This window comes from Notothenia rossii (assembly GCF_949606895.1).
Source record: "Notothenia rossii genome assembly, chromosome: 8".
Classification (NCBI taxonomy): domain Eukaryota; kingdom Metazoa; phylum Chordata; class Actinopteri; order Perciformes; family Nototheniidae; genus Notothenia; species Notothenia rossii.
Genome location: NC_136906.1, coordinates 2,696,881 through 2,721,610, shown reverse-complemented (window position 1 = coordinate 2,721,610; position 24,730 = coordinate 2,696,881). Strand labels below are relative to the sequence as shown.

At 40.5% G+C, this 24,730-nt stretch overlaps 3 protein-coding genes across 5 annotated transcripts; 1 reads left to right on the top strand and 2 right to left on the bottom strand.

Annotated features, from left to right (window-relative positions):
* Positions 1 to 79: 79 nt before the first annotated feature.
* LOC307016327 (deoxyribonuclease-1-like) lies at positions 80 to 7,315 on the bottom strand. The gene is made up of 10 exons (XM_079645370.1): positions 7,175 to 7,315; positions 6,831 to 6,895; positions 4,332 to 4,506; positions 3,104 to 3,192; positions 2,515 to 2,598; positions 2,188 to 2,282; positions 1,779 to 1,891; positions 1,240 to 1,394; positions 1,075 to 1,159; positions 80 to 276 (listed from the first exon to the last, which is right to left on the bottom strand). The coding sequence occupies exons 3-10, from the start codon at positions 4,497 to 4,499 to the stop codon at positions 220 to 222; spliced, it is 846 nt and encodes a 281-aa protein (XP_079501496.1). The 5' UTR covers positions 4,500 to 4,506; positions 6,831 to 6,895; positions 7,175 to 7,315; the 3' UTR covers positions 80 to 219.
* On the bottom strand, positions 80 to 23,178 carry LOC307016326 (deoxyribonuclease-1-like). 3 transcript variants are annotated; one of them, XM_079645368.1, is made up of 10 exons: positions 22,805 to 22,931; positions 20,509 to 20,653; positions 20,313 to 20,401; positions 19,501 to 19,581; positions 19,164 to 19,264; positions 18,751 to 18,863; positions 17,728 to 17,888; positions 17,432 to 17,519; positions 16,558 to 16,685; positions 80 to 158 (listed from the first exon to the last, which is right to left on the bottom strand). In XM_079645368.1, exons 2-9 carry the CDS (start codon positions 20,644 to 20,646, stop codon positions 16,563 to 16,565), a joined length of 894 nt encoding a protein of 297 aa, XP_079501494.1. In that variant the 5' UTR covers positions 20,647 to 20,653; positions 22,805 to 22,931; the 3' UTR covers positions 80 to 158; positions 16,558 to 16,562. The 3 variants fall into 3 exon arrangements, with proteins under 3 accessions (XP_079501494.1, XP_079501495.1, XP_079501493.1); XM_079645369.1 differs by lacking the exons at positions 80 to 158; positions 22,805 to 22,931 and adding an exon at positions 23,106 to 23,178 and having other exon boundaries at positions 16,480 to 16,685; XM_079645367.1 differs by lacking the exon at positions 80 to 158 and having other exon boundaries at positions 16,480 to 16,685.
* On the top strand, positions 7,169 to 12,391 carry LOC307016328 (N-alpha-acetyltransferase 60-like). The gene is made up of 3 exons (XM_079645371.1): positions 7,169 to 7,304; positions 8,285 to 8,414; positions 12,353 to 12,391. The coding sequence occupies exons 1-3, from the start codon at positions 7,195 to 7,197 to the stop codon at positions 12,374 to 12,376; spliced, it is 264 nt and encodes an 87-aa protein (XP_079501497.1). The 5' UTR covers positions 7,169 to 7,194; the 3' UTR covers positions 12,377 to 12,391.
* Positions 23,179 to 24,730: the final 1,552 nt, after the last annotated feature.

The following is a 24,730-nucleotide window of genomic DNA, read 5'->3' as shown; positions in this document are numbered from 1 at the left end:
TTCATTTACCTCACCTTTTATAAACACTACAATGAGACACTTCACTCTCCTGTTTCAAAAACACACGTTTGCAATTAAATCATTTGGCATTTTTATTTTTTTATTCTTTTTCAATGCTGCATGGGTTCCACAAATACTCCAACTGGGTAATCCTATTTGGATTCAGGATGGGTTTTCGGGGTCATATGACTGGTCCATTTAATCCAGTTTGCGTTTTCTTTACGGCTTCGGCTTCAGCTCCACCTCCACAGGGAAATGGTCACTGACGAACTTTGCCTGAAACAAACAGAGAAAACATTTTAGAAACTCAATTTCAATTAGTTGTTATTCCAACTTGGCATACAGAACAAAGTCTCAGTTAAACTTCTAACAGGTGGTTTCTTTGCACAAGATGATTTTTTAGACCATCAAAAAACTCAATAGTTCATAAAAATCAAAGAATCACAAGCTTTACTTAATCTAGTGATCATGTAATCTAGTTCCTGACTGTAGTGACTACTCCTGTCAACTCTCACATCTCTGCACGTCTAATAAGTTCATCTGTTATCAGCTCAATATAACGACTCGCTCATCCACCGTGACATTAGACGTCAGAGCAAAGGAAACGTCTCTAAATTGCTGTTTGGTGTTCGTTGAATTATCCATGGCTCACATGGAATGATCATTAAGGTCTGATGCAATTTCAAAATGTCAAATATTTCCATTGATCAAATTCTGATCTTCACTGAAATAATATGCAGTCATGCTTTATTTTAGTGACGTACACTTAGGCTGAATGACTTTAGTTAAATGAGTGAGATTCTAAAGATGGCTCACATGGAGGGATTTGAGGTGTCTGATGCACTTTATCATTTGAACACATGTGTTTATTGATTGATGGTTAAATGAGTAAATGCTTCACATGTACTGACTTCTGAACATTTACATTTCAATTTGTGTTGTTTCAATAAAATGCGTCTCTCAAACGAGATGCGCTGGTGAGGAAGATGTCGTATTTGAAGATCGAGATGAAAAAACCTTTTCCTTATGAATTGACTCTGCATGTAATCGTGACGCGGTCCAGTGTGAACGTACCTCCTCCTTCAGATTATATGCCTTCCTGAAGTCAAAGACCTCAGCTTTCTCCACTCCCTCGTTCATTTCAGTGCTGACGACAATCCTGCAGAAACAGGAAGAGAGGTGGGATTAAGAGAGTGTGTGTGCATGCAAGTGTCTCCATGATTATCTGTGTGTGTTCACCTGTCGTGAACCTGTACAGAGTCCACCATTGTAGTGTCAACGTTGTCCTTGATCAGGCTGTGGAAGCCCTTGTCGGTGAAGAGGCGGATTTTATTCCACTCTTCATCATTGACATAATTGCTGCCTGCGTTGAAGTCTCCGAGCACCATGATGTTCTGCAGGCAGAGGGAAACGGCTCAAACTAATTATTTGAAACTGGATCAGAATAATGTCATGGTAATGGACAATCTAAAAAACACAAATGTAAACGCCCCCTGTCTAAATGTTGCTCTCTGTCGTCCACTCATTTTACACAGAAGAGGCTGTACTCCTCCCACGACCTGAACAAACGGCTCCATGTGAGTCATGATGGAGATTTAAGTTAATATTTAGAGATATTACGTTTTATTTGACAATTATTTTTGAATGATCTCTTTTTTTGTTTTGATCACATCGGCAGATATGGGCTTCCATAGTAATATGTTTGTTACACAGTTTAGCTTAATAATTATGTGTGTGTGCGCGCGCGGTTGTATTGTATGTCTTGTATGGGGTATTACATTGTTATTCCATTTTAGTTCGGCAGCATCAACCACGTCAACAAGGGCATCAATTTCTTGCAAAGCGTTGCCCGGTTGGGTGTGAATGGGGATCAGAACAAATTCCTTCACAGCTGGAGACCAGGAGAGAGAGAGGAGTGAATGAAGAGAGACAAAGACAACAGAGGAAATACCGCTAAAGTAAATGTACTTCATCACATTCAATCACTAATACAAAAGCAGGTATTTTAAATGTGGAACTGACTCAGGTAGATGTGGCAGAAAATATTAAACCGACTGAATGATAGTTTTTAAGTGTTGTTGGTGACGGACAGACCTCAGGATCTCCTCTCACACAAGTCTGGTGCTTAGTTCTCTAGAACAGATAATCTACATTTCCAGTGAAAGAACAGAGTCTCTCCTCTAATACCGGTCTCTGTGGAGGAAAACTTGACGACGAAGGGCGGTCTGCTGAAGCCAGTGCCAGCGTATTGGAAGCTGTCTTCCAAGGACACCTTCTGATCCCTGCAGAGGAAAGATGGAACTCTTAATTTTGAAGACGTCTCCAGTGGATCGAGTTCATGGACTCTTTCTCATGGTCACATATTCACACAACTCCTGGAGCATTTTCTATGCTGTTTACACTCTCTATCAAACACATCTTTTCTCTTTCTGCTGATCTGGGGAATTAACAAAGCAATCCATACAAAACATCATTTAACTGTTGCTGTTTTGTTTTTGCCCTTTTGTGTTTTACTTGAAGAGGAAGAGGTATCTCTCCTTACGGCTGCCGGGACCCAGGTAATCACTGCGTTTGTACTTGAACTGAGGAGGAGAACCTCTGAGGAAACACACAAACAAACACACACACACACACACACACACACACACACACACACACACACACACACACACACACACACACACACACACACACACACACACACGCACACACACACATAAAGATACCTTTTGTTTATCTTGAATCATAATGTGAGTTCATGATCCGTCAAACTTTTTACAAACTTCTTCAAAAGGTCACCTTTAGTGCTGCTGCATTTGGAAAACATAACTTTTATTTTGATTGATATTTCAATTCCAATATTGAAGGAAATTAATTGATGATAGTATGAAGTGTATCTGTATCAAGTCTATAGAATACTGTTTGTAGGCCAGGACTTCTCCACAATACTTCATTCAGATATTTTCACTCGTTTTGCCAAATACTGAGATTACTGAGATTTGGATATTGCAGCAGTCAAGATAACATTTAGATGAATGAAGCAGCCCTCACAGTCTGCGTGTCTGTGTGATAGAATACTGTGTTTGCTCTTCATAAGTCTTACTTGTTAACAAGCGCCAGGAGACTTTCGGTTACTTCCAGATCTGGATCGCGGACCTCCTGGATCAGAACGATGTCATAGCGAAGGACAATCTGAAGAAAAAATGTATTCTGATTGATCAATTCTGATGGAAGTACTAAAGGGAACAGCAGAAGAAGACAGACAGGAAGTGAACACTAAAGGGAACAGCAGAAGAAGACAGACAGGAAGTGAACACTAAAGGGAACAGCAGAAGAAGACAGACAGGAAGTGAACACTAAAGGGAACAGCAGAAGAAGACTGACAGGAAGTGAACGCTAAGGCCCAATCCCAAACCACTCCCTCGACCCTACCCCCCCTGTAGCCACACTCGCAGCTCAACGAGGCTCCCTCCTGTCAGATGGAGGGAGTAAATACAGCAGCAAGCTTTGGGACGGCCTCCATAGGCGGAGTTTGACATTTGCGCTTGGGGGGGCAAACTTTTTTATTGACGTCAGTACACAGTCCCAACTATTGCGTGGGGTGCTACGGATACAGTAGCAATAAAGCCAGCGTTCACCGCACTGAGTATGACTTTTCCACATACGAACACAACTCGTCCCGTCATGCACGCCTCATGCCCGCCGTACACACACACGTATATGGAAGGGGCGGTCTCTCCCCCCAACAACAGTGCATTACATAACTGTAAAACGTATCATAACTCTGCACATCTTATACTTATTTGATAACTACTATATCCCTTGGTTACTTGAACACGCTACAATATTATATGTACATATATTATGTAGGGGGCGGTTTGGGAATGGGCCTAAAGGGAACAGCAGAAGAAGACAGACAGGAAGTGAACACTAAAGGGAACAGCAGAAGAAGACAGACAGGAAGTGAACACTAAAGGGAACAGCAGAAGAAGACAGACAGAAGTCTAGTAAACGCTGCGCATGTGATGTCAAGTTGCTGAAGATGTTTCTTCATGTGTTTTTATATCTGCATCCTTTCTGAAGCTGCAGCGTGTTTCTCCTGATGGAAGAGTTTGGGGCCGTAGCAGCACGTTTACACCTGCTGGCCACCGTAGCTGTTTAGTGCTGCACTTCAGCATTATGTTTAAAATGACCATTACCTCACAAAACAATTATTGATTTCCAAGGAAAGGAAACTTAAACAGGAAGTGGGTTACTATGTTTCACTTGCCAAGATACAGTCAAAACAACGAAGAACAAATAAATATTAAATTCCAAATACAGTTTCAGACCTGTGTGATGGTTTTCATCGCTTCTTCGTATTCTTCTTTGTATTTTGGGGATTCTTTGATTCCGGATTTTGTGACTCCAAAGTTTTCGATGTTGAAGGCTCCAATCAGCAGACAGGAGGTCGCATGCAGCAGGGCCAAGAAGAGACCCAGAGCACAAAGCAGACGCATCCTGGGACTAACAGAGACATATTTAAAATACTTGGTAATCAAATCAAAACTTTATTTATATTGCACTTTTGATATACAAACAAAATGTAACTCCAACATATTGTAAGAGATTTCAGTCGTCTTAGGAGGATGGGTTAGTGGTGTCAGCCTTCTTACTGAGTGTGTCCAACACTGTTAAACAAATACTTTCACTACTAACTAAGTATTCAAAGACTGTACTTAAGTACAATTTTGAGGTACTTGTACTTTAGTTGAGTATTTTGAGTTTATGCTACTGTGTACTTCTACTCCCCTACATGTATTTAATCCCTTTAGTTACTTCTCAGATGTGGATGAATGATGTGAAATATAATCAAGTGTTAAATCAGACTTTAGTTCCACCTGGAGTAAATCTACCAGCTACCCTGCAGTATACAAAGTCATTCAGACTAGCTGCACCTTTACCAGCTTTGAGAACACTTTCATGATCAATCATTATAAAACATATCATATATATTATTCTGAAATGGACCAATCTGCACAATGACTACTTTTACTGTCTTTCACTATATTTTGATGAGAATACTTTTCTACTTTTACTTGAGGAACATTTTGAATGCAGGACTTTTACTGTAACAGAGTATTCCTACACTCTGGTACTTCTACTTTTACTCAAGTACAAGATCTGAGTACTTCTACTTTTACTCAAGTACAAGACCTGAGTACTTCTACTTTTACTCAAGTACAAGACCTGAGTACTTCTACTTTTACTCAAGTACAAGACCTGAGTACTTCTACTTTTACTCAATTACATGACCTGAGTACTTCTACTTTTACTCAAGTACAAGACCTGAGTACTTCTACTTTTACTCAATTACATGACCTGAGTACTTCTACTTTTACTCAAGTACAAGACCTGAGTACTTCTACTTTTACTCAAGTACAAGATCTGAGTACTTCTACTTTTACTCAAGTACAAGACCTGAGTACTTCTACTTTTACTCAAGTACAACATCTGAGTACTTCTACTTTTACACAAGTACAAGATCTGAGTACTTCTACTTTTACACAACTACAAGATCTGAGTACTTCTACTTTTACTCAAGTACAAGATCTGAGTACTTCTACTTTTACTCAAGTACAAGACCTGAGTACTTCTACTTTTACTCAAGTACAAGATCTGAGTACTTCTACTTTTACTCAAGTACAAGACCTGAGTACTTCTACTTTTACTCAAGTACAACATCTGAGTACTTCTACTTTTACACAAGTACAAGATCTGAGTACTTCTACTTTTACACAACTACAAGATCTGAGTACTTCTACTTTTACTCAAGTACAAGATCTGAGTACTTCTACTTTAACTAAGAACAAGATCTGAGTACTTCTACTTTTACACAAGTACAAGATCTGAGTACTTCTACTTTTACACAACTACAAGATCTGAGTACTTCTACTTTTACTCAAGTACAAGACCTGAGTACTTCTACTTTTACTCAAGTACAAGATCTGAGTACTTCTACTTTTACTCAAGTACAAGACCTGAGTACTTCTACTTTTACTCAAGTACAAGATCTGAGTACTTCTACTTTTACTCAAGTACAAGACCTGAGTACTTCTACTTTTACACAAGTACAAGATCAGAGTACTTCTACTTTTACTCAAGTACAAGATCTGAGTACTTCTACTTTTACTCAAGTACAAGATCTGAGTACTTCTACTTTTACTCAAGTACAAGATCTGAGTACTTCTACTTTTACTCAAGTACAAGGCCTGAGTACTTCTACTTTTACTCAAGTACAAGACCTGAGTACTTCTACTTTTACTCAAGTACAAGGCCTGAGTACTTCTACTTTTACTCAAGTACAAGACCTGAGTACTTCTACTTTTACTCAAGTACAAGGCCTGAGTACTTCTACTTTTACTCAAGTACAAGGCCTGAGTACTTCTACTTTTACTCAAGTACAAGATCTGAGTACTTCTACTTTTACTCAAGTACAAGGCCTGAGTACTTCTACTTTTACTCAAGTACAAGATCTGAGTACTTCTACTTTTACTCAAGTACAAGGCCTGAGTACTTCTACTTTTACTCAAGTACAAGATCTGAGTACTTCTACTTTTACTCAAGTACAAGATCTGAGTTCTTCTACTTTTACTCAAGTACAAGGCCTGAGTACTTCTACTTTTACTCAAGTACAAGATCTGAGTACTTCTACTTTTACTCAAGTACAAGATCTGAGTTCTTCTACTTTTACTCAAGTACAAGACCTGAGTACTTCTACTTCTACTCAAGTACAAGGCCTGAGTACTTCTCCCACCTCTGAATATGTCTGTAAACCAAAAGGTACTCACGTTGAAGTGTCTTGAGTGTGATATCAGCTCAGCTCACAGATCCTCCAATGCGTTGTCGTAAAGGTCTGGATTTGGAAAGAGAGAAAGAGAGAGAGTAAAGATCCTGAACTCAATGTGGAGAAATGAAACGTCAAATGTTAAAGTGATTCCAGAAAGCAATATTTCTGTTCCTCAAAAACGGTAGAATGTCTCCAGAAATGTGAGTATCAAGCAGAGCGTCAGAGACAGCTTTGTTTTACAGAGAATAATTATGGGATGGTCGTCCGGTCAGAAAGGTGAACCCTAACCCTAACCCAGCTTTGTTCAGCCTGATGTCTTAACGGTGTGTGTCCTGTCTGCCTCACCTGTGCTCCTGCAGGTGTGAATGAGTGACGCTGTGCCGCCCTCAGCTCTCAGTGAAGTCCAGCTACGCTTCCTCTGCCACGATGACATAGAGAATGTCAAGCTGCTCTGTGGGGACTGGTTCCCGATCGAGTAAGGATTTATACCCTCCGCTCGCCTGGAAGGGCTGGAGTTTGAAGCCTTTAATTAGATCTCCCTCCAACGTTTGTATATGCAAACGAACACGAGCGGTCCTCCTACGACACGTTACTATTTTATGAAGGCACTAAGATCCTTCATTTTCATACGTTCACCTGGTCATTATAAGCGCTCTGTGTGCTTTGATGAACCCGTCGTTCATCAGAGATATCTCAGGGTTAGAATGTACTACCAGTATATTCTAACCAACACCTTGGCATTTGTTTAATAACTGCTTCCCTTACCTCTAGAAGTAGGAATCTTTTTCTATTTATTCTCAAGTTCTAGGGTCAGTGGGTTCTTGCCAAAAACATGTAATCATTTATCTTATAGCTGTTTCCCAGAAACCACACGAAACATTACGAAATATAAAACCATGGTTTGCTGCGTTCTCTCCAGCTTTCTGAAGTGACACTTAGTTTATACGTCTCTCCGTCCTGGGAGAGGGGGGTCCTCCTCTGAGGTTTTTAAGAGTGGGTTTTCTTTGGGATTTTTCCTTGCGAGGGTCCGAGGACAGAGGCTGTAATATATATGTAATAGATCGAATGAATGCACAAACTTTGCAGGGGACACTTTTTTTAGCTACGGCTTTATTGGCAGTATTCATAAAAAATGTACCAAAAGTTTACTTTAATTACAAAACAATAATCTAAAACACAAAACTAGGAGGTTTAATTAGGAGTTTGAGTCGTTAGGTATTTTTTGAATTTGGCAGTAGGTTCAGACACAAGAGATGAGCTCTGCTGTATAACGGTGTGGACATAAATAGAGTAAGGGGATCCGAGAGGTGACATAAGAGCCTGTTCAGAACTATTGTAAAAACGATGAATATAAATGCTTCACAATCCAGGGGGTTTCCGACCCCACAGGAGCTGCTGACTTTAACACAAACGGATGATTGTTTTACTCTAATGCCTCTGTGTGTTGGCCCTCAGGTACCCAGACTCATGGTACCAGGACATCACCTCCAACAAGAAGTTCTTCTCCCTCGCGGCCACCTTCAGAGGAGGCATCGTGGGGATGATAGTGGCCGAGATCAAAGGCCGGACCAAAGTGCACAAAGAGGTACATCGCTGTTTTTCATTTAGCGCTGAGTCTCTAGAGAAGGTGGCACTCATGGCCGTATCTAGGTAATGTTTTTCGAGCTGTGTATAACTAAACTTGTGAAATAACTGCACTTAACGGGGTTCTTTGTAGCACTTCCACTTACTGCTGATGGGGCGCTGCATAACTACGTAGCCTCGATTAAAGCAAACAGAAGAAGACGACATTCATCAACAAACCACCGCAGCCCGGACTTGAACCGGAGCAGCGGAGAAGTGATGAGGTATCTAGAGATCTGAGTCCAGCGGCTGCTTGTGTTTCTGTTCATCAGGACATCATATGAGCAGCAGGTCCTGTGTGAACGCTCTACGTTAGTCAGTGGACGTCCGACAACATGCACACTAACTTATATTGCAGCTAAACTTTGGTTTAAATAGCGTGAATAAACTAGAGAGCTAAAGTTAATTAGAGAGAGAGAGAGAGAGAGAGAGAGAGAGAGAGAGAGAGAGAGAGAGAGAGAGAGAGAATAATGTAGGCTTAATAACCCCATCTATCTATCTATATATCTATAACATTAGTCTTCATTTACAAAATGCATAATTGTAAAACAACATATATCTATTGCAGGTATGATGTCATAATAACATACAATTGTATAAAACACAATTTGCTTACATCTTTGTTCTCTTTTGAGAATCAAACAAAACTGATTTAAATAAAGACAAAATGCAAACAAACAAGTGAAATGAACTAAATGGCTGAATTGCTTTTAACTCACTGGCAGGAGCGACAAGTGAGGAGGAGCAAAAAGTGAACAAGGAGGGAGAGATTGAACAAAGAGAAAGAGTAGAGGACAGAGAGAGTAGTGAACAGGAAGAAGACAGAGAGACTAAAGAAGATGGAAGAGAGGCTGCAGGTTATGGAAAGGAGAGAGACGTGGAAAATTAATGTTGACAATGTGTTGTGATCATTTCAGCCTCTTCTTCATGTCCAGATCATTAACAGCAACAATCAACTGATTCTTATGCATTACACTTTCAAAACTAATGTATGCTGCAGCCCACTGACATGGTTTGAAATCAATATATTATCCAATGTGTGACCCCCCACAGGACTTAAAAAGCACCTAACTAGTTCATGAGAATCCCAAAAATCTCGGGGGGGGGTGTCCCCTGAACCCCCCTAACATATTTGGACCTCGGTATTTAGGAAATCCTGGATACGGCCCTGGTGGCACTGTGTCCCCTTTTCCACTGATATGAGTCCTGTTCTAGTTCCCAGGCCCACCCAGTTTACTCATTGGCCCACCCTGAGAAAGCTTCGGTGTCTTTTAAAAAATGTTTAAGGTTAGGTTTTAAGACAGTACAAAGAATGCAGTCCGGGTGATGCTTTTTATGTGGGGTGCAGATGAGAGGGAGCTGTCCAGAATGACACCAAGATATTGTGTTTGTGCTCTTGATAAGCCATTAAACAGTCAGTGTCTCCTGTTCAAATCATACCCATCTGTTATGGAAAAAGAAAGTATTCCAAAAGTGTTCTAAAAGTAATCGGCCACCGGTACCGGCGGGGATTGTTGTTAGCTTCTGATGCGCAGAAGAAAAATCTGGCCCACCTTATTTTTTACAGGCCCACCCTAAAGTACATTTCTGCCTACGCTACTGGTCACTTTTGAAATGGTCTTGGACTACAGCGTGTCCAGCGGGTTGATCGGTCTGGTGTGGAGGGACAGGTTTCTGGTGCTTATTGCGTGTGGATGGAAGACCTTTTTGATATCGAATTCGGTTCGGTTTTGTTTACGTTTCCGTGTTGCTAGGGCCTTAATGGACTGCAACCTGGACCCGGCTGTGATAATCCATTCACATGTGTCCCTGTGATCTTAACTGTAGTTCACTATAGTAAGTCATTCCTATTTAATGCACTTTGTTTTACTAAGAAATGTTTAAACTGTGTTAATTTGACCATAAATGCCAAAAAAGACACGTAAATCTACTGGAACGGATGAAGAGACAGGACTACTTGATCTGTTTTAGGGTTGAAGAAGAGGGGACACATGTTGATGTAGAGGAGACATGGAGAAGAGGGGACACATGTTGATGTAGAAGAGACATGGAGAAGAGGGAACACATGTTGATGTAGAAGAGACATGTAGAAGAGGGAACACATGGTGATGAAGAAGAGACATGAAGAAGAGGGGACACATGTTGATGTAGAAGAGACATGTAGAAGAGGGAACACATGGTGATGAAGAAGAGACATGGAGAAGAGGGGACACATGTTGATGTAGAAGAGACATGAAGAAGAGGGGACACATGTTGATGTAGAAGAGACATGAAGAAGAGGGGACACATGTTGATGTAGAAGAGACATGAAGAAGAGGGGACACATGGTGATGAAGAAGAGACATGTAGAAGAGGGGACACATGTTGATGTAGAAGAGACATGAAGAAGAGGGGACACATGTTGATGTAGAAGAGACATGAAGAAGAGGGGACACATGTTGATGTAGAAGAGACATGAAGAAGAGGGGACACATGTTGATGAAGAAGAGACATGAAGAAGAGGGGACACATGTTGATGTAGAAGAGACATGAAGAAGAGGGGACACATGTTGATGTAGAAGAGACATGGAGAAGAGGGGACACATGTTGATGTAGAAGAGACATGAAGAAGAGGGGACACATGTTGATGTAGAAGAGACATGGAGAAGAGGGGACACATGTTTATGTAGAAGAGACATGAAGAAGAGGGGACACATGTTGATGAAGAAGAGACATGAAGAAGAGGGGACACATGTTGATGAAGAAGAGACATGAACAAGAGGGGACACATGTTGATGAAGAAGAGACATGAAGAAGAGGGGACACATGTTGATGTAGAAGAGACATGAACAAGAGGGGACACATGTTGATGAAGAAGAGACATGAAGAAGAGGGGACACATGTTGATGAAGAAGAGACATGAAGAAGAGGGGACACATGTTGATGTACCAACGCTGAGTTACTTTAAGTCGAGGCTCGAAACATTACCTCTCCAGCTGTTTACCCAGAAGTCTTTAACTCGTTTTAGCTCTAACCGTATTTACAATGTAGTTTGTAAACTATTCTGTCTCTCTTTTAATCCATTATGTTATTTATTGCGTTCCTTTCTTTTGTCTTCTTATACGCAGTGAGAGGCGCCAACGAAATTGGTTGTACTTTGTATGATGACGGTAAAGATATATTATATTCTAAAGTGTTAACGTTTATGTAAAGCACGTTGAATTGCCTCTGTGTCTGAAAAGGTGCGGTTTAACTAATCGTACCTTACAGTAATAAAATAATGAAATGTAATCTTCATGAACGGCTGGTACGAGTCGTTTGCCTTTCTCACTCGAGGCCTTTGTTCTCGTAGCGCCCGATGTTTGAGACGATTTCCATACGAAGGAGAATTTGCCTTTCTGAGGCGGCTCTCTACGGTGTGGTTTTACTAGATAACGAGTTATAACTGTGTGTGTGTGTGTGTGTGTGTGTGTGTGTGTGTGTGTGTGTGTGTGTGTGTGTGTGTGTGTGTGTGTGTGTGTGTGTGTGTGTGTGTGTGTGTGTGTGTGTGTGTGTGTGTGTGTGTGTGTGAGAGAGAGAGAGAGAGAGAGAGTGTTAGGATGGAGACAGGAAACATGGCATAGGTACCACACACGCACACACACACACACACACACACACACACACACGCACACACACACACACACACACACACACACACACACAGACACACACACACACAGTCTGTGGTATACGAGGATACTCCATTGACTCACACACAATCATTTGACACAAAACCACTACACTAACCCCAACAGCGCCACTGGAATAGTGGAAATAAGAGCTCAGGACATTACCAACATCTGACCCTGGAAATGTAGAGTACCCCAAAGTGAAGCTCAGGGTTGTTTTTGATGCTGTGCTGCTCTGTGATTGGTCCAGGCTCCCTGCTGCTGGACAGCTTGAAGGAGCACATCTCCACCACAGCGCAGGACCACTGTAAGGCCATCTATCTGCACGTGCCCCTCTTCTCCATGTCTCCTCTACATCAACATGTGTCCCCTCTTCTCCATGTCTCTTCTACATCAACATGTGTCCCCTCTTCTTCATGTCTCTTCTACATCAACATGTGTCCCCTCTTCTCCATGTCTCCTCTACATCAACATGTGTCCCCTCTTCTTCATGTCTCCTCTACATCAACATGTGTCCCCTCTTCTTCATGTCTCTTCTACATCAACATGTGTCCCCTCTTCTTCATGTCTCTTCTACATCAACATGTGTCCCCTCTTCTCCATGTCTCTTCTACATCAACATGTGTCCCCTCTTCTCCATGTCTCTTCTACATCAACATGTGTCCCCTCTTCTTCATATCTCTTCTACATCAACATGTGTCCCCTCTTCTTCATATCTCTTCTACATCAACATGTGTCCCCTCTTCTCCATGTCTCTTCTACATCAACATGTGTCCCCTCTTCTTCATGTCTCTTCTTCATCAACATGTGTCCCCTCTTCATCATGTCTCTTCTTCATCAACATGTGTCCCCTCTTCTTCATGTCTCTTCTTCATCAACATGTGTCCCCTCTTCTTCATGTCTCTTCTACATCAACATGTGTCCCCTCTTCTTCATGTCTCTTATACATCAGCATGTGTCCCCTCTTCGCCATGTCTCTTCTACATCAACATGTGTCCCCTCTTCTTCATGTCTCTTCTACATCAACATGTGTCCCGTCTTCTACATCAACATGTGTCCCCTCTTCTTCATGTCTCTTCTTCATCAACATGTGTCCCCTCTTCTTCATGTCTCTTCTACATCAACATGTGTCCCCTCTTCTTCATGTCTCTTCTACATCAACATGTGTCCCCTCTTCGCCATGTCTCTTCTACATCAACATGTGTCCCCTCTTCTTCATGTCTCTTCTACATCAACATGTGTCCCCTCTTCTACATCAACATGTGTCCCCTCTTCTTCATGTGTCTTCGTATACACATTCATACATATTTTAAATGTTGTTATTCTATTTTATTTTACATTTTCAGTTTAATTTCCTGTGTTTATAAACGATTTTTTTTGACAGTTTTTCTAACAAACATTATACATGGAGCATAATTATTTTAACTGACTGAGTGTCAGTTAAAATAACCACGGCTCAAATCTCCAAAACTCTAAACACATTTTCAGCTTTTCACACAATTTGCAAATCAACATGGCACTTTGTGCAAACCACTGCACACGTCTCTCCACGTGAGACACAGGAATCTGACATACAGTCACGTGTTAGCAGGTTTCAAACACTGATATTCAAAATACCTCACACATGGACCAATGATCAAGAAGCACGTTCCACCTGACCAAACACCTGAGAGATCATTGTTGGCTCATCAATCAGGATGTTAGCACTATAAAAAGACCACAGGTGAGTACTTTCTTACAACAACAATGGAAGCCAACATGGAAGCATGAGCAATAGGAAGAGGAAGAGGAAGAGGAAGACGTGGAACTGGAGGGAGAGGACGTGGACAAGGAAGAATACTCTCTAATGAAATCCGGGCCACTTTGATTATTATCAACCATGGTGTGACGATGAGAGAGGCTGGGGCCGTTTCTCAATCTCGAGGATCCTGGCTTGGTAGTCGCATACTTCCAAGTCACTTCCTTCAGAAACGAGGCAAGTATGCTTCCTAGCCACGGCTTCGGAAAACAAAGAAGAATGGAACAGGCTAACAAGTGTGCCACTCAGTCTGACGGTTTCAACATAAACTGTACCGAAAATAAATACCTCACGATGTCTATCTAATTATGAACTTGCTTTTCTTTCACGGAACACATTTTTGGTGATAACAAATGCAACAAAGTCACATATTTACCAACACATGTTCTACGCCACTACGTACTACTTAAATGTGTGCTGCGTCGGTTCAGCCATTCTCCGCGAGGGTTTTTGAAATTGGTCCGTACGCAAAGCATTGTGGGGATTTGAAGGACGCGAAGTCTACCCATGTGCAGCCTCGAAATTTCCCCCAAACCAAGGACGCGGCCTCGGTGGAATTCCAAGTATGCTGGAGATTGGAACGGTCCTGCTGCGCCACTTGATGACGTAGCATCCTTGAAATATTGGCTTGGAAGCCAGTTTCCTCGAGATCGAGAAACGGCCAGAGGGTTCAGCCTCTCATCGTCACACCATGTTACCAACCATGGTGTGACGATGAGAGAGGCTGGGCCTAATCATTTTTTTACTCTAAGTTTTTATTTCTATCTACTGTATTTGACAGAAGCATCATTTTCGTTTTGCGTTACAGTAACAACTCTAACTATATGCTGAGATCCATGTTGCGCAATGTTACTTTTGAATAAAATATGATTTTATTTCATCAACTCATTTGAATTTCTTCATATACTGTATGTGCTAACGTTTGCATTTGGTTAGTGTTTATGTAGTTTTGAGTGCAGTTCTTCACTTAGCAGGAGAAATGAGGTGTTTTGCACTTTGGGTGTGTGATGCGTCCTTCTTAAATCATGTTTTATTTTATGTTTTTTATTCCACATTTTTAGAAATAAATACAAATGTTTTGCACATTTTTTATTTAACTTCTTGTTTGAAAAAATATATTATTTTAATATTTGTACTTATTTGATAATTTATTATATTACAAATATTTAAAACCTTTTATTCTATTTCTATTAATTGTGTCTTTTTTGGTGGAAATGATAAATGATTAGTATTGCACATTTTAATAACATTATACAAGAGGAGTGCTATAGTTGTTGTGTCGGGTCTGCCCTATGAACATAAGGTACATTATAAATATATAAATAATGTACAGAAGTACAGAAACACGTAACTCTGGATTTGTTTTAATGTTTGAGGTGCAATAAACGACACAGCAGCTTTTTGGCCTGTTACAACTCTTATGTTCTGCCTCGCTCATGAGAGTAACAGCTGGAGAAATGACAGCCTCGCCTAATGATTTCAAATGTGTGCTCTAAAATGATATTTATAATTGACTATTATCATTATTATAAGCAAGACAATACATGGCAAAGATATGTAGAAAATAAACGTATTTAAAATACGTTCATAACGAACGTAACGTGGGAGAAAATACGTTTCTAGCTAAACGTAATTGAGAATGCAGTTTAGTTCTGTGGGAACGTCATTTTTAGGAGAAAGGGTTGTTCATCACAGCTAGACTTGACTGAACTCCATTTCAGTCGGACAAATCACGTTTGAAATGTTTATTAACAGCAGCTTATAGTTTCAGTTTGGATCCAGCCTCACATCGAGCCATTCCCCCTGAGCTCCAAGGCTTTCCCGTGAATATATTATCTAGTGAGACTGCTCTGTGTGGGCCTGGGTCCGGCCACAACGAGCCCACGTTCAAGCAAAGATGGGTGGATAATCCAGCCCAGTAACCACCTGATATACCACGATTGTACAGCTTTAAAGCTTTATTCATACATCAAGGAGTGCAAGGGGAATATTGGTGGGGGGGTATGAGCCTCCTTTTTTAATATGAAGGGTGTGAATACAGAGAGAAGGTTCAGGAGCAACTCTGCTGCTTAGTCTCAGCAACAGTTCCCGTAAGTACGCAAACATGTATTTTCAAATGTATAATTTAACTAGACTACACACACTGAATTCTTCTATTGATAAGGGCCATTCTCTCTTTTGACATCTGGATTGTCTGCACTGATTTAGCGTAAATGCAATAACCTCCTCTCTCCAGGAGTTACAGACTTTATAAGAACATCCCATTGCTTTGTTCTCTTTTAAAATGTGAGTGATTGCTATACACATGAATGCTAACCCTTCTGACGTTTGCCCTTCTGTGAGAATGCTGTTCATTGACTCAAGCAAACCACTAAATATTAAACTAAAGTTGAGAGTGATTGTCCGAGTTACTCTGGATACACATTGTCTTTCTCTTCAGTAGAAACTGATATCCATTTCCTATAAAAGATCTCTTGGTTAATGCTCACAATCATCATATTTCATTTACCTCACCTTTTATAAACACTACAATGAGACACTTCACTCTCCTGTTTCAAAAACACACGTTTGCAATTAAATCATTTGGCATTTTTATTTTTTTATTCTTTTTCAATGCCGCATGGGTTCCACAAATACTCCAACTGGGTAATCCAATTCAGATTCAGACTGAAGGTTTGCGTTTTTTTGTGAGGGGGGGTTCTGGCAGATCATCTGCCCCTGGACGTTTACTTGCTTTTTCTGCCAGCTCCACCTCCACAGGGAAATGGTCACTGACAGCCTCCGCCTGAAAGAAGCAGAGAAAACATTTTAGAAATTCAATTTCAATTAGTTGTTCTTCCAACTTGGCATACAGAACAAAGTCTCAGTTAAACTTCTAACAAGTGGTTTCTTTGCACAAGATGTTTTTTTAGACCATCAACACACTCAATAGTTCATAAAAATGAAAAGAATCACAAGCTTTACTTAATCTAGTGATCATGTAATCTAGTTCCTGACTGTAGTGACTACTCCTGTCAACTCTCACATCTCTGCACGTCTAATAACTTCATCTGTTATCAGCTCAATATAACGACTCGCTCATCCACCGTGACATTAGACGTCAGAGCAAAGGAAACGTCTCTAAATTGCTGTTTTGTGTTCGTTGAATTATCCATGGCTCACATGGAATGATCATTAAGGTCTGATGCAATTTCAAAATGTCAAATATTTCCATTGATCAAATTCTGATCTTCTCTGAAATAATATGCAGTCATGCTTTATTTTAGTGACGTACACTTAGGCTGAATGACTTTAGTTAAATGAGTGAGATTCTAAATATGGCTCACATGGAGGGATTTGAGGTGTCTGATGCACTTTATCATTTGAACACATGTGTTTATTGATTGATGGTTAAATTAGTAAATGCTTCACATGTACTGACTTCTGACCATGCCATTTAAATGTGCGTTGTTTCAATGAAATGCGTCACTCGAATTTGAAGCTCGAGATGAAAAAACCTTGTAATAGTGACGCGGACCAGTGTGAACGTACCTTCTTCTGTTTAAGACCGTATTGAGTCTTGAAGTCAAAGACCTCAGCTTCCTTCACTCCCTTGTTCATTTCAGTGGTGACGACAATCCTGCAGAAACAAAAAGAGAGGCGGGATTAAGAGAGTGTGTTTGTGTGTGTGTGTGTGTGTGTGTGTGTGTGTGTGTGTGTGTGTGTGTGTGTGTGTGTGTGTGTGTGTGTGTGTGTGTGTGTGTGTGTGTGTGTGTGTGTGTGTGTGTGTGTGTGTGTGTGTGTGTGTGTGTATGCAAGTTTCTTCATGATTATCTATTTGTGTTCACCTGTCGTAAGTGTTGGAAGACTTTGCTGCCACTGTAGTGTCAACACCGGTGGCGATCAGCCAGTGGAAGTACTTGTTCTTGTCTAGGAGGCGGATATTCTTCCAGTCTTCTGCTGTGACAAACTTGCCGTCTGCGTTGAAGTCTCCGAGCACCATGATGTTCTGCAGGCAGAGGGAAACGGCTCAAACTAATTATTTGAAAACTAGATCAGAATAATGTCATGGTAATGGACAATCTAAAAACAAAAACACAAATGTAATCGCCCCCTTTCTAAACCTTTCTAAATCTGTATGGAAGCCCACTTCTGCTAATGTTTTCAAAATAAAAGATCCTATAGTATAAGATATTATAATTTAAAAAAATTGCCGAATAATGAATCAGTATCTTAAAATGACGACTTTTTAGATTTTTTGATACGATGTGATTTTTGAGAACGTTTCTCATAGTGTTTAATGAAACTAAGGTTGTGGTCGAATTGTGCAAAAAGCAGCGCCTATTGTTTTTTCCTAACCATTATTCCTTGACCTCCGTATATTGATTATATTGTTGAACGTTCAAAACTAAGCACTTTGGAAAGTTATGGCATAAGTTTTACATTTCTTAATAAGCACCGTAACTGGCTGAATGCAAGGCATTGTGGGGCAGCATTTTCTCCTTTCATTTCGTAAAGGAAGGTCCAGTGTTGCCTAAACTAAAGGAGGTTAAAAAGGAAGTTTCCAAGCTCCTTTCCTATCATAGAGAGTCCCAACAGCTCTTATCATGGCTGCCACTGAGGTACTTCCGGGTCATTTCACTCTGTTAGGAAGGCTCCTAAACTAAACTGACAATTTGACCGCAACCTAAGTCATTATGTTGAGATTTAAGGTCAACATTTTGAAATATTATTTTACGTTTTATTTGACAATTTATTTAAAATGACTTACGGCATATTTTCTTTTGTAATATGTTTGTAACACAGTTTAGCTTAAGAATGAAGTTGGTGTGTTTCTACGGTTGTATTGTATGTCTTGTACGGGGTATTACATTGTTATTCCATTGTCTTTTGGCAGCAGCCACCACGTCAACAAGGTCATCAATTTCTTGCACAGCGGAGTCCGGTTGGGTGTGAATGGGGATCAGAACAAAGTCCTTCACAGCTGGATACCAGGAGAGAGAGAGGAGTGAATGGAGAGAGACAAAGAAAACAGAGGAAATACCACTAAAGTAATTAAATGAACTTCATCACATTCAATCACTAATACAAAAGCAGGTATTTTAAATGTGGCACTGACTCAGGTAGATGTGGCAGAAAATATTAAACCGACTGAATGATAGTTTTTAAGTGGTGTTGGTGACGGACAGACCTCAGGATCTCCTCTCACACAAGTCTGGTGCTTAGTTCTCTAGAACAGATAATCTACATTTCCAGTGAAAGAACAGAGTCTCTCCTCTAATACCGGTCTGTGTGGAGGAAAACTGGACAACGAAGGGCGGTCTTTCGAAGTCATGTGGCTTGCCAGCGTATTGGAAGCTGTCTTCCAAGGACACCTTCTGATGCCTGCAGAGGAAAGATGGAACTCTTAATTTTGAAGACGTCTCCAAACAGTGGATCGAGTTCATGGACTCTTTCTCATGGTCACATATTCACACAACTCCTGGAGCATTTTCTATGCTGTTTACACTCTTTATCAAACACATCTTTTCTCTTTCTGCTGATCTGGGGAATTAACAAATCAATCCATACAAAAGATCATTTAACTGTTGCTGTTTTGTTTTTGCCCTTTTGTGTTTTACTTGTAGAGGAAGACGTATCTCTCCTTATAGGTGCTGAGACCCAGGGGCTCACTGGAGATGTGTCTGAATTGATCAGAACCGCTGGGGAAAAACACACACACACACACACACACACACACACACACACACACACACACACACACACAGAGATATCTTTTGTTTATCTTAAATCATAATTTGAGTTCATGATCTGTCCACTTTTTTACAAACTTCTACAAAAGGTCACCTGGTGCTGCTGGATTTGGAAATATCATTATTATGATTATTATTATTATTATTGTTATTATTATATTCATTATCTTGCACTTTATATATCATAGCTGCTACATTGTACTGCCATGTGGTAAATGCTTGCATGCTGCATGCTCTTCCTGAATATCATGTATTTATTTTTGCTATGTATATAAATGTCATGTTCCTATATGTTGTATGTGACGGGACTACGGATGGAAATCAGCTCAAAGCTCAAATCCGGCTCATTTAGACTTCTAAGCATTATTTTTGTTTTAAAGTGTTCATCAATGTGCACTGTCCCTCTTCAAATAAACGATGAAATGAAAAATGATGTTGATTGATATTGTAATTCCAATATTAAAGGAAATATATGGATATATATATATATGTATATATATATGTCTGTAGAAGTCTGTTGTAGGCCGGGACTTCTCTGCAGCTCCACAATACTTGCCAAATACTGCGATTACTGAGATTTAGATATTGCCGTATAGTCCATATAAAGATAACATGTTGATGAATGAAGCAGCCCTCACAGTGTGTGTTAGAATACTGTGTTTGCTCTTCATAAGTCTTACTCGTTAACAAGCTCCATGAGTCTTTTGGTCACTGTCCCATCTTTGTCGAGGACCTCCTGGATCAAAATGATGTCATAGCGAAGGACAATCTGAAAAAAACCCAACTCTGACAATAAGGACCGTTGCTAAGGAGGATCAAGGGAGGGACGGGAAGAGGTAAAAAGAAAAATCTTGGATGCCGAATATAATTTCAGACCTCTTTGATGATATCCATGACACCCTTGTCCTTGGATTTCTTGTCCCCAAACTTTTCGATGTTGAAGGCTCCAATCAGCAGACAGGAGGTCACATGCAGCAGGGCCAAGAAGAGACCCAGAGCACAAAGCAGACGCATCCTGGGACTAACAGGTCAGAGACATATATAGTTAGAAACACTTATAATCACTGTTGAAGCAGTTATCATTCTAAATCTTGACTGAAGGACAGATGGACAGTTAGCATGTAATAGTTATACTGTGATCCACCTGATCCTGAACGCAGTCTGTTCCCGCTGTTGGAGCATTTACTCAGGCAATGTCCTGAAGCACAATTTACTTTTTTATATTTCTACTCCACTACATCAAAAAGCCAGTATTGTTCTATTTCCTCCACGACATTTATCCACCTGCTTTTTACATCTGAAAGTATTTGTTAGAGCCATTTTCATTTCATTATTATGGTCTGAATGTTAGGCTTAATAATAATATAAGGATTTAGATTAAACTCTTAATCTTTTATTTTTGTGAGTCACACTATGGTTTAAAATATATTAATTTAAGGCTCACTTATTTGTTATGAAATGTGCGTCAGGTATCACGTGCACGGCTACATGCCTCTATATGGCAGGACAAGGGGACACAGCTGATGAGACGAGACGGGGAAGTACTTTGATCGTGTTCTTTTTGTTCTTGTTTGGATACTGATAACTTAGTTACTATGAAGCGAGGAAATGTGTCTTCCTGTTTCTATGCCGTCTGGACCAATGAATAAAGCTCATCTGATTCAACAACGACCTCCGCTACATTTCTTTGGAAACAAAGAGAGGCTTGTCAAAACCCACAACCCGACAGAGAGGTGGCTATTAGATGTAGACACGGATTAAAACGCCACCACAGCATTCATGTTTTCCTCCAGGTGAGTTCCCCATGAACTCTAAAGTGATGCAACATTACTCTCTTTCTAATGTCTCTGCAGCTCTTAGAATACTCTGTTTTACGGCCCGTCCACACTACAGCTTCAAAAAAAGCTTGCCGGTGGGCGTGTCTGAAGCTCGACCAACAACCAATCACATGAATCTCCCGCCCCTGACACACAAGCAGCGGTTTGATTGGCTAGAGCTTGTACTGGCATATGATTTGATTGGCTGACGCTTCCACCGAAAGCTTCAGAAGCTTCAAAAGTTGAACATTGCTCAACTTTTGCAGCCTGAAACGCCAGGAAAGCTCCGCTCTGCTGTAGTCTGGCCGTTACGGCCCGTCCACACTACAGCTTCGACAGCTTCAAAAACGGTTTCTAACGCGTCTGCCCATTCACTTTGAATGGGGTGACGTCACGTTGCCTCGCTTTTCGCCGAACTGAATTGTGGGTAGCATAGCGGTCCGTCTCCGTCGTCTCCGGCTGCAGAAGTTCAGCCGGAGACGCCGGAGTAGCTAGCGCCAGCCAATCAAATCCCGTTTCTGAAAATCTGACAGCTCAAGCCCTAGCCAATCAAACCGCGTCTAAGCTGGGAGAGATATCCCGCCGTTCATTTCTATATTTCAAAAAAAGCGTTCATTCATGTGATTGGTTGTTGGTCGCGGTGCTCGAATAAAATCCGGGCCGTTAAAGCTGATCTACAGTACCTGTATGATTACATTTGTTCTTAGCGTGTGTCTTCATTGTTGATTTCACCTATTGCATTCAGACACAATGACCTTCTACACAAAGACAGACAGATTTAACATCAGCAAGATACCATCATTTCTATACAAAAGATAATGAATTGGGTCAGATGCAGTGAGTTCATTCAGTGATCAGTGAAGGAGCGTTCTCATACTGTTAGCTGTGGACAGCAGGTACTGCAAGAATCACACATGTATTCATTAGTTTATCTTATTGACTGACCACGCTTTGCCCATTCTGTCTGGACTGTTTACATTTATTATATTTTGATGCTAATACTTTTCTACTTTAACTTGAGTAACATTAATGCAGGACTTTTACTGTAACGTATTCATATATATAATATATATAATATATATGAATATATGAATATATATTGATACACACTGGTACTTTTACTTAAGTACTTCTGCCACCTCTGGAAAGTAGTTACAGGTGCGCTCCGGTACTTCTGAAAGTATCACTACACCCTGCATATAACAGAACATCAAAGAAAACCAAGCCAATATCAAAAACTAAGATATGTCCTAATGAAAGCACAGCTTTAACCTTAGGGTGTTTTCACTTTCATGTACATTTTAAACACAATATACAACTTCTGCAAGGCTTTCCTGAGTTAAGGCTATTCTTACCTTATCCCAGGAGATGAGCAGAGTTCACAAAATAAAGGTTAGGTTTCTCAGAGAGTACGAAGTTCAAAAGTAAGAACCCAAATCATCCAGCTGCCTTAACACAGAGCATTTATACTCTCCCCACCTCCCCACCTCCCTTTCTATCTAATTCCACACCCCTTACGTTTTTACTTGGAAGTGAGTTGTCATTGTTGCAACACCCAATTTGTTCAATAAGAAAACACAGTTAAAGAAAGTTAAATGAAGAAATTATGAATAAAACGTAATCGAAGTGAAAGAAAAACAAACTATAAGTACTTACAAGAATCCTCTTGAAATACCTTAAAAAACTGAAACCGGTCAATCGCTTCCTCTTTAAAAATGACCATGAAGATATGTGTTCTGTATTTACTAAGTGGGAACTGTGAGACCAGATAAGAAAGTTCCTCATGTTCAAGCTTGAGTTCCTGTTTCTTGATAAGCAATGACTCGTGATCTTTGGGTGTAAATGGTAAACATTGTTAGCAATAACAAAATGAAGCTTGTTGTAGACTCTCAGCTCGTTAACAAGACCTTCTGTGTGACTTTAACTTAGTGTTTGAGTCTGTATCAACAATACATTTGATCTGGAACAGCTTTCAGAACAACATCTCATTTTCTGTTCAGAAGGTGCTCGATCAGGTCGATGAACACCAGGTTCCCACAGGACATCACCAGGTGACCCAGAGCCATGATGGTCCTCTGCAACAGCCAATCACAGGAGGTCAACAACATCGAAACAGACTTAATATGATTGGCTGTGAATAAGGTTCAATGGTTAGTTGATTTGTACAGCACATTTTAAGACACAGAGGCAATTCAAAGTGCTTCACATTCAACACATAATAATTCAAAACAAAACAAACACACAATCAAAAACGAACAAAAAATTAATAAAAGCGATAAAATACTGGCTGCAACTAAAAGTGCAACGATCAGGTTGAAGGATCTCAGGATAGGCTGCATTAAAAAGAAAGGTTTTTAACGTTGATTTAAAAGTGTTGGGGCGGACCTCAGAGTTTCAGTCGGTTTGTTCCAAGCTTGTGATTAAATAAAAACTAAAAGCTGCCTCGGTGAATGTAGTTCTGACTCTGGGGACGAGGAGTAAACCTCCTGAAGACAAGAGACCTCTGGCTCTAACTGTGAAGCATCTCTGACACCTGGTCCCAGTCCATCCAGTGCTTTGTTTGATGAAAGTAGGATTTTGAAGGGTATCCTTTGTGTGACAGGAAGCCAGGGCAGGTTTTTGAGAACTGAGGTGATGTGGTCGGCTCTCATAGTTCTGGTCAGGACTCTGGCAGCAGAGTTCTGGATGAGTGTGAGTTGTTCTATTGATTTTGTACAGAGACCTGTGAAAACACTGTTACAGTAGTCTGCTAAAAACAAAGGCATGAGTTCTTTGAGGTTGTGTTTGGTCAGAAGTGTTTTCAGTCGGTTTTTCAGGTGACAAAAAGCAGATTTTGTGATTCCTTTGATGAGTTTTTTTAAATGCGGCTGCCCGCCTTCTACCGGGAAGAGACGATATGACCATATCACACCTGTTCAGGCAGTTCTTCACTGGCTTCCTGTCCGGGTGTGTGACTTCCACAGACCTGATCCAAACACACACCCATGATGCGTGGACTCATTTGGCTGAGTGTGTTTTGGTTTGAAGTCAGTATCATTTTCCTTAGAATATGACTCCTCCCAGGTATTGACTGCACAATGACCCACAGCATCTCTGTTCTCTATAGCAGTGGTTCTCAAACTTTTTTCAATAATGTACCCCCTTTGAAAAACAATGTCAGCCAAGCACCCCCTGATCAGCGCAGAAACCATTTGTTAGGGACAAAAAGCCTATAAAGAGGTACAGTACAGCGCTGCACCATCAGTGTCTGATTTATTAAAACAACATGAGAAACACTTAAA

What these genes read in the sequence shown, in the direction of transcription:
- LOC307016327 (XM_079645370.1), bottom strand. Translation starts at nt 4,499, where the DNA reads ATGCGTCTGCTTTGTGCTCTGGGTCTCTTCTTGGCCCTGCTGCATGCG. An exon ending in CTCCTGGCGCTTGTTAACAA is followed by an intron (nt 2,599 to 3,103) that starts GTAAGACTTATG and finishes GTGTTTCCTCAG; the next exon opens with AGGTTCTCCTCCTCAGTTCA. An exon ending in AGATACCTCTTCCTCTTCAA is followed by an intron (nt 2,283 to 2,514) that starts GTAAAACACAAA and finishes TTTCCTCTGCAG; the next exon opens with GGATCAGAAGGTGTCCTTGG.
- LOC307016328 (XM_079645371.1), top strand. Translation starts at nt 7,195, where the DNA reads ATGAGTGACGCTGTGCCGCCCTCAGCTCTCAGTGAAGTCCAGCTACGC. An exon ending in GGGGACTGGTTCCCGATCGA is followed by an intron (nt 7,305 to 8,284) that starts GTAAGGATTTAT and finishes GTTGGCCCTCAG; the next exon opens with GTACCCAGACTCATGGTACC. An exon ending in GGACCAAAGTGCACAAAGAG is followed by an intron (nt 8,415 to 12,352) that starts GTACATCGCTGT and finishes TGATTGGTCCAG; the next exon opens with GCTCCCTGCTGCTGGACAGC.
- LOC307016326 (XM_079645369.1), bottom strand. Translation starts at nt 20,646, where the DNA reads ATGCGTCTGCTTTGTGCTCTGGGTCTCTTCTTGGCCCTGCTGCATGTG. An exon ending in GTTTTCCTCCACACAGACCG is followed by an intron (nt 18,864 to 19,163) that starts GTATTAGAGGAG and finishes CCTGGTATCCAG; the next exon opens with CTGTGAAGGACTTTGTTCTG. An exon ending in TCTTCCAACACTTACGACAG is followed by an intron (nt 17,520 to 17,727) that starts GTGAACACAAAT and finishes TTGTTTCTGCAG; the next exon opens with GATTGTCGTCACCACTGAAA.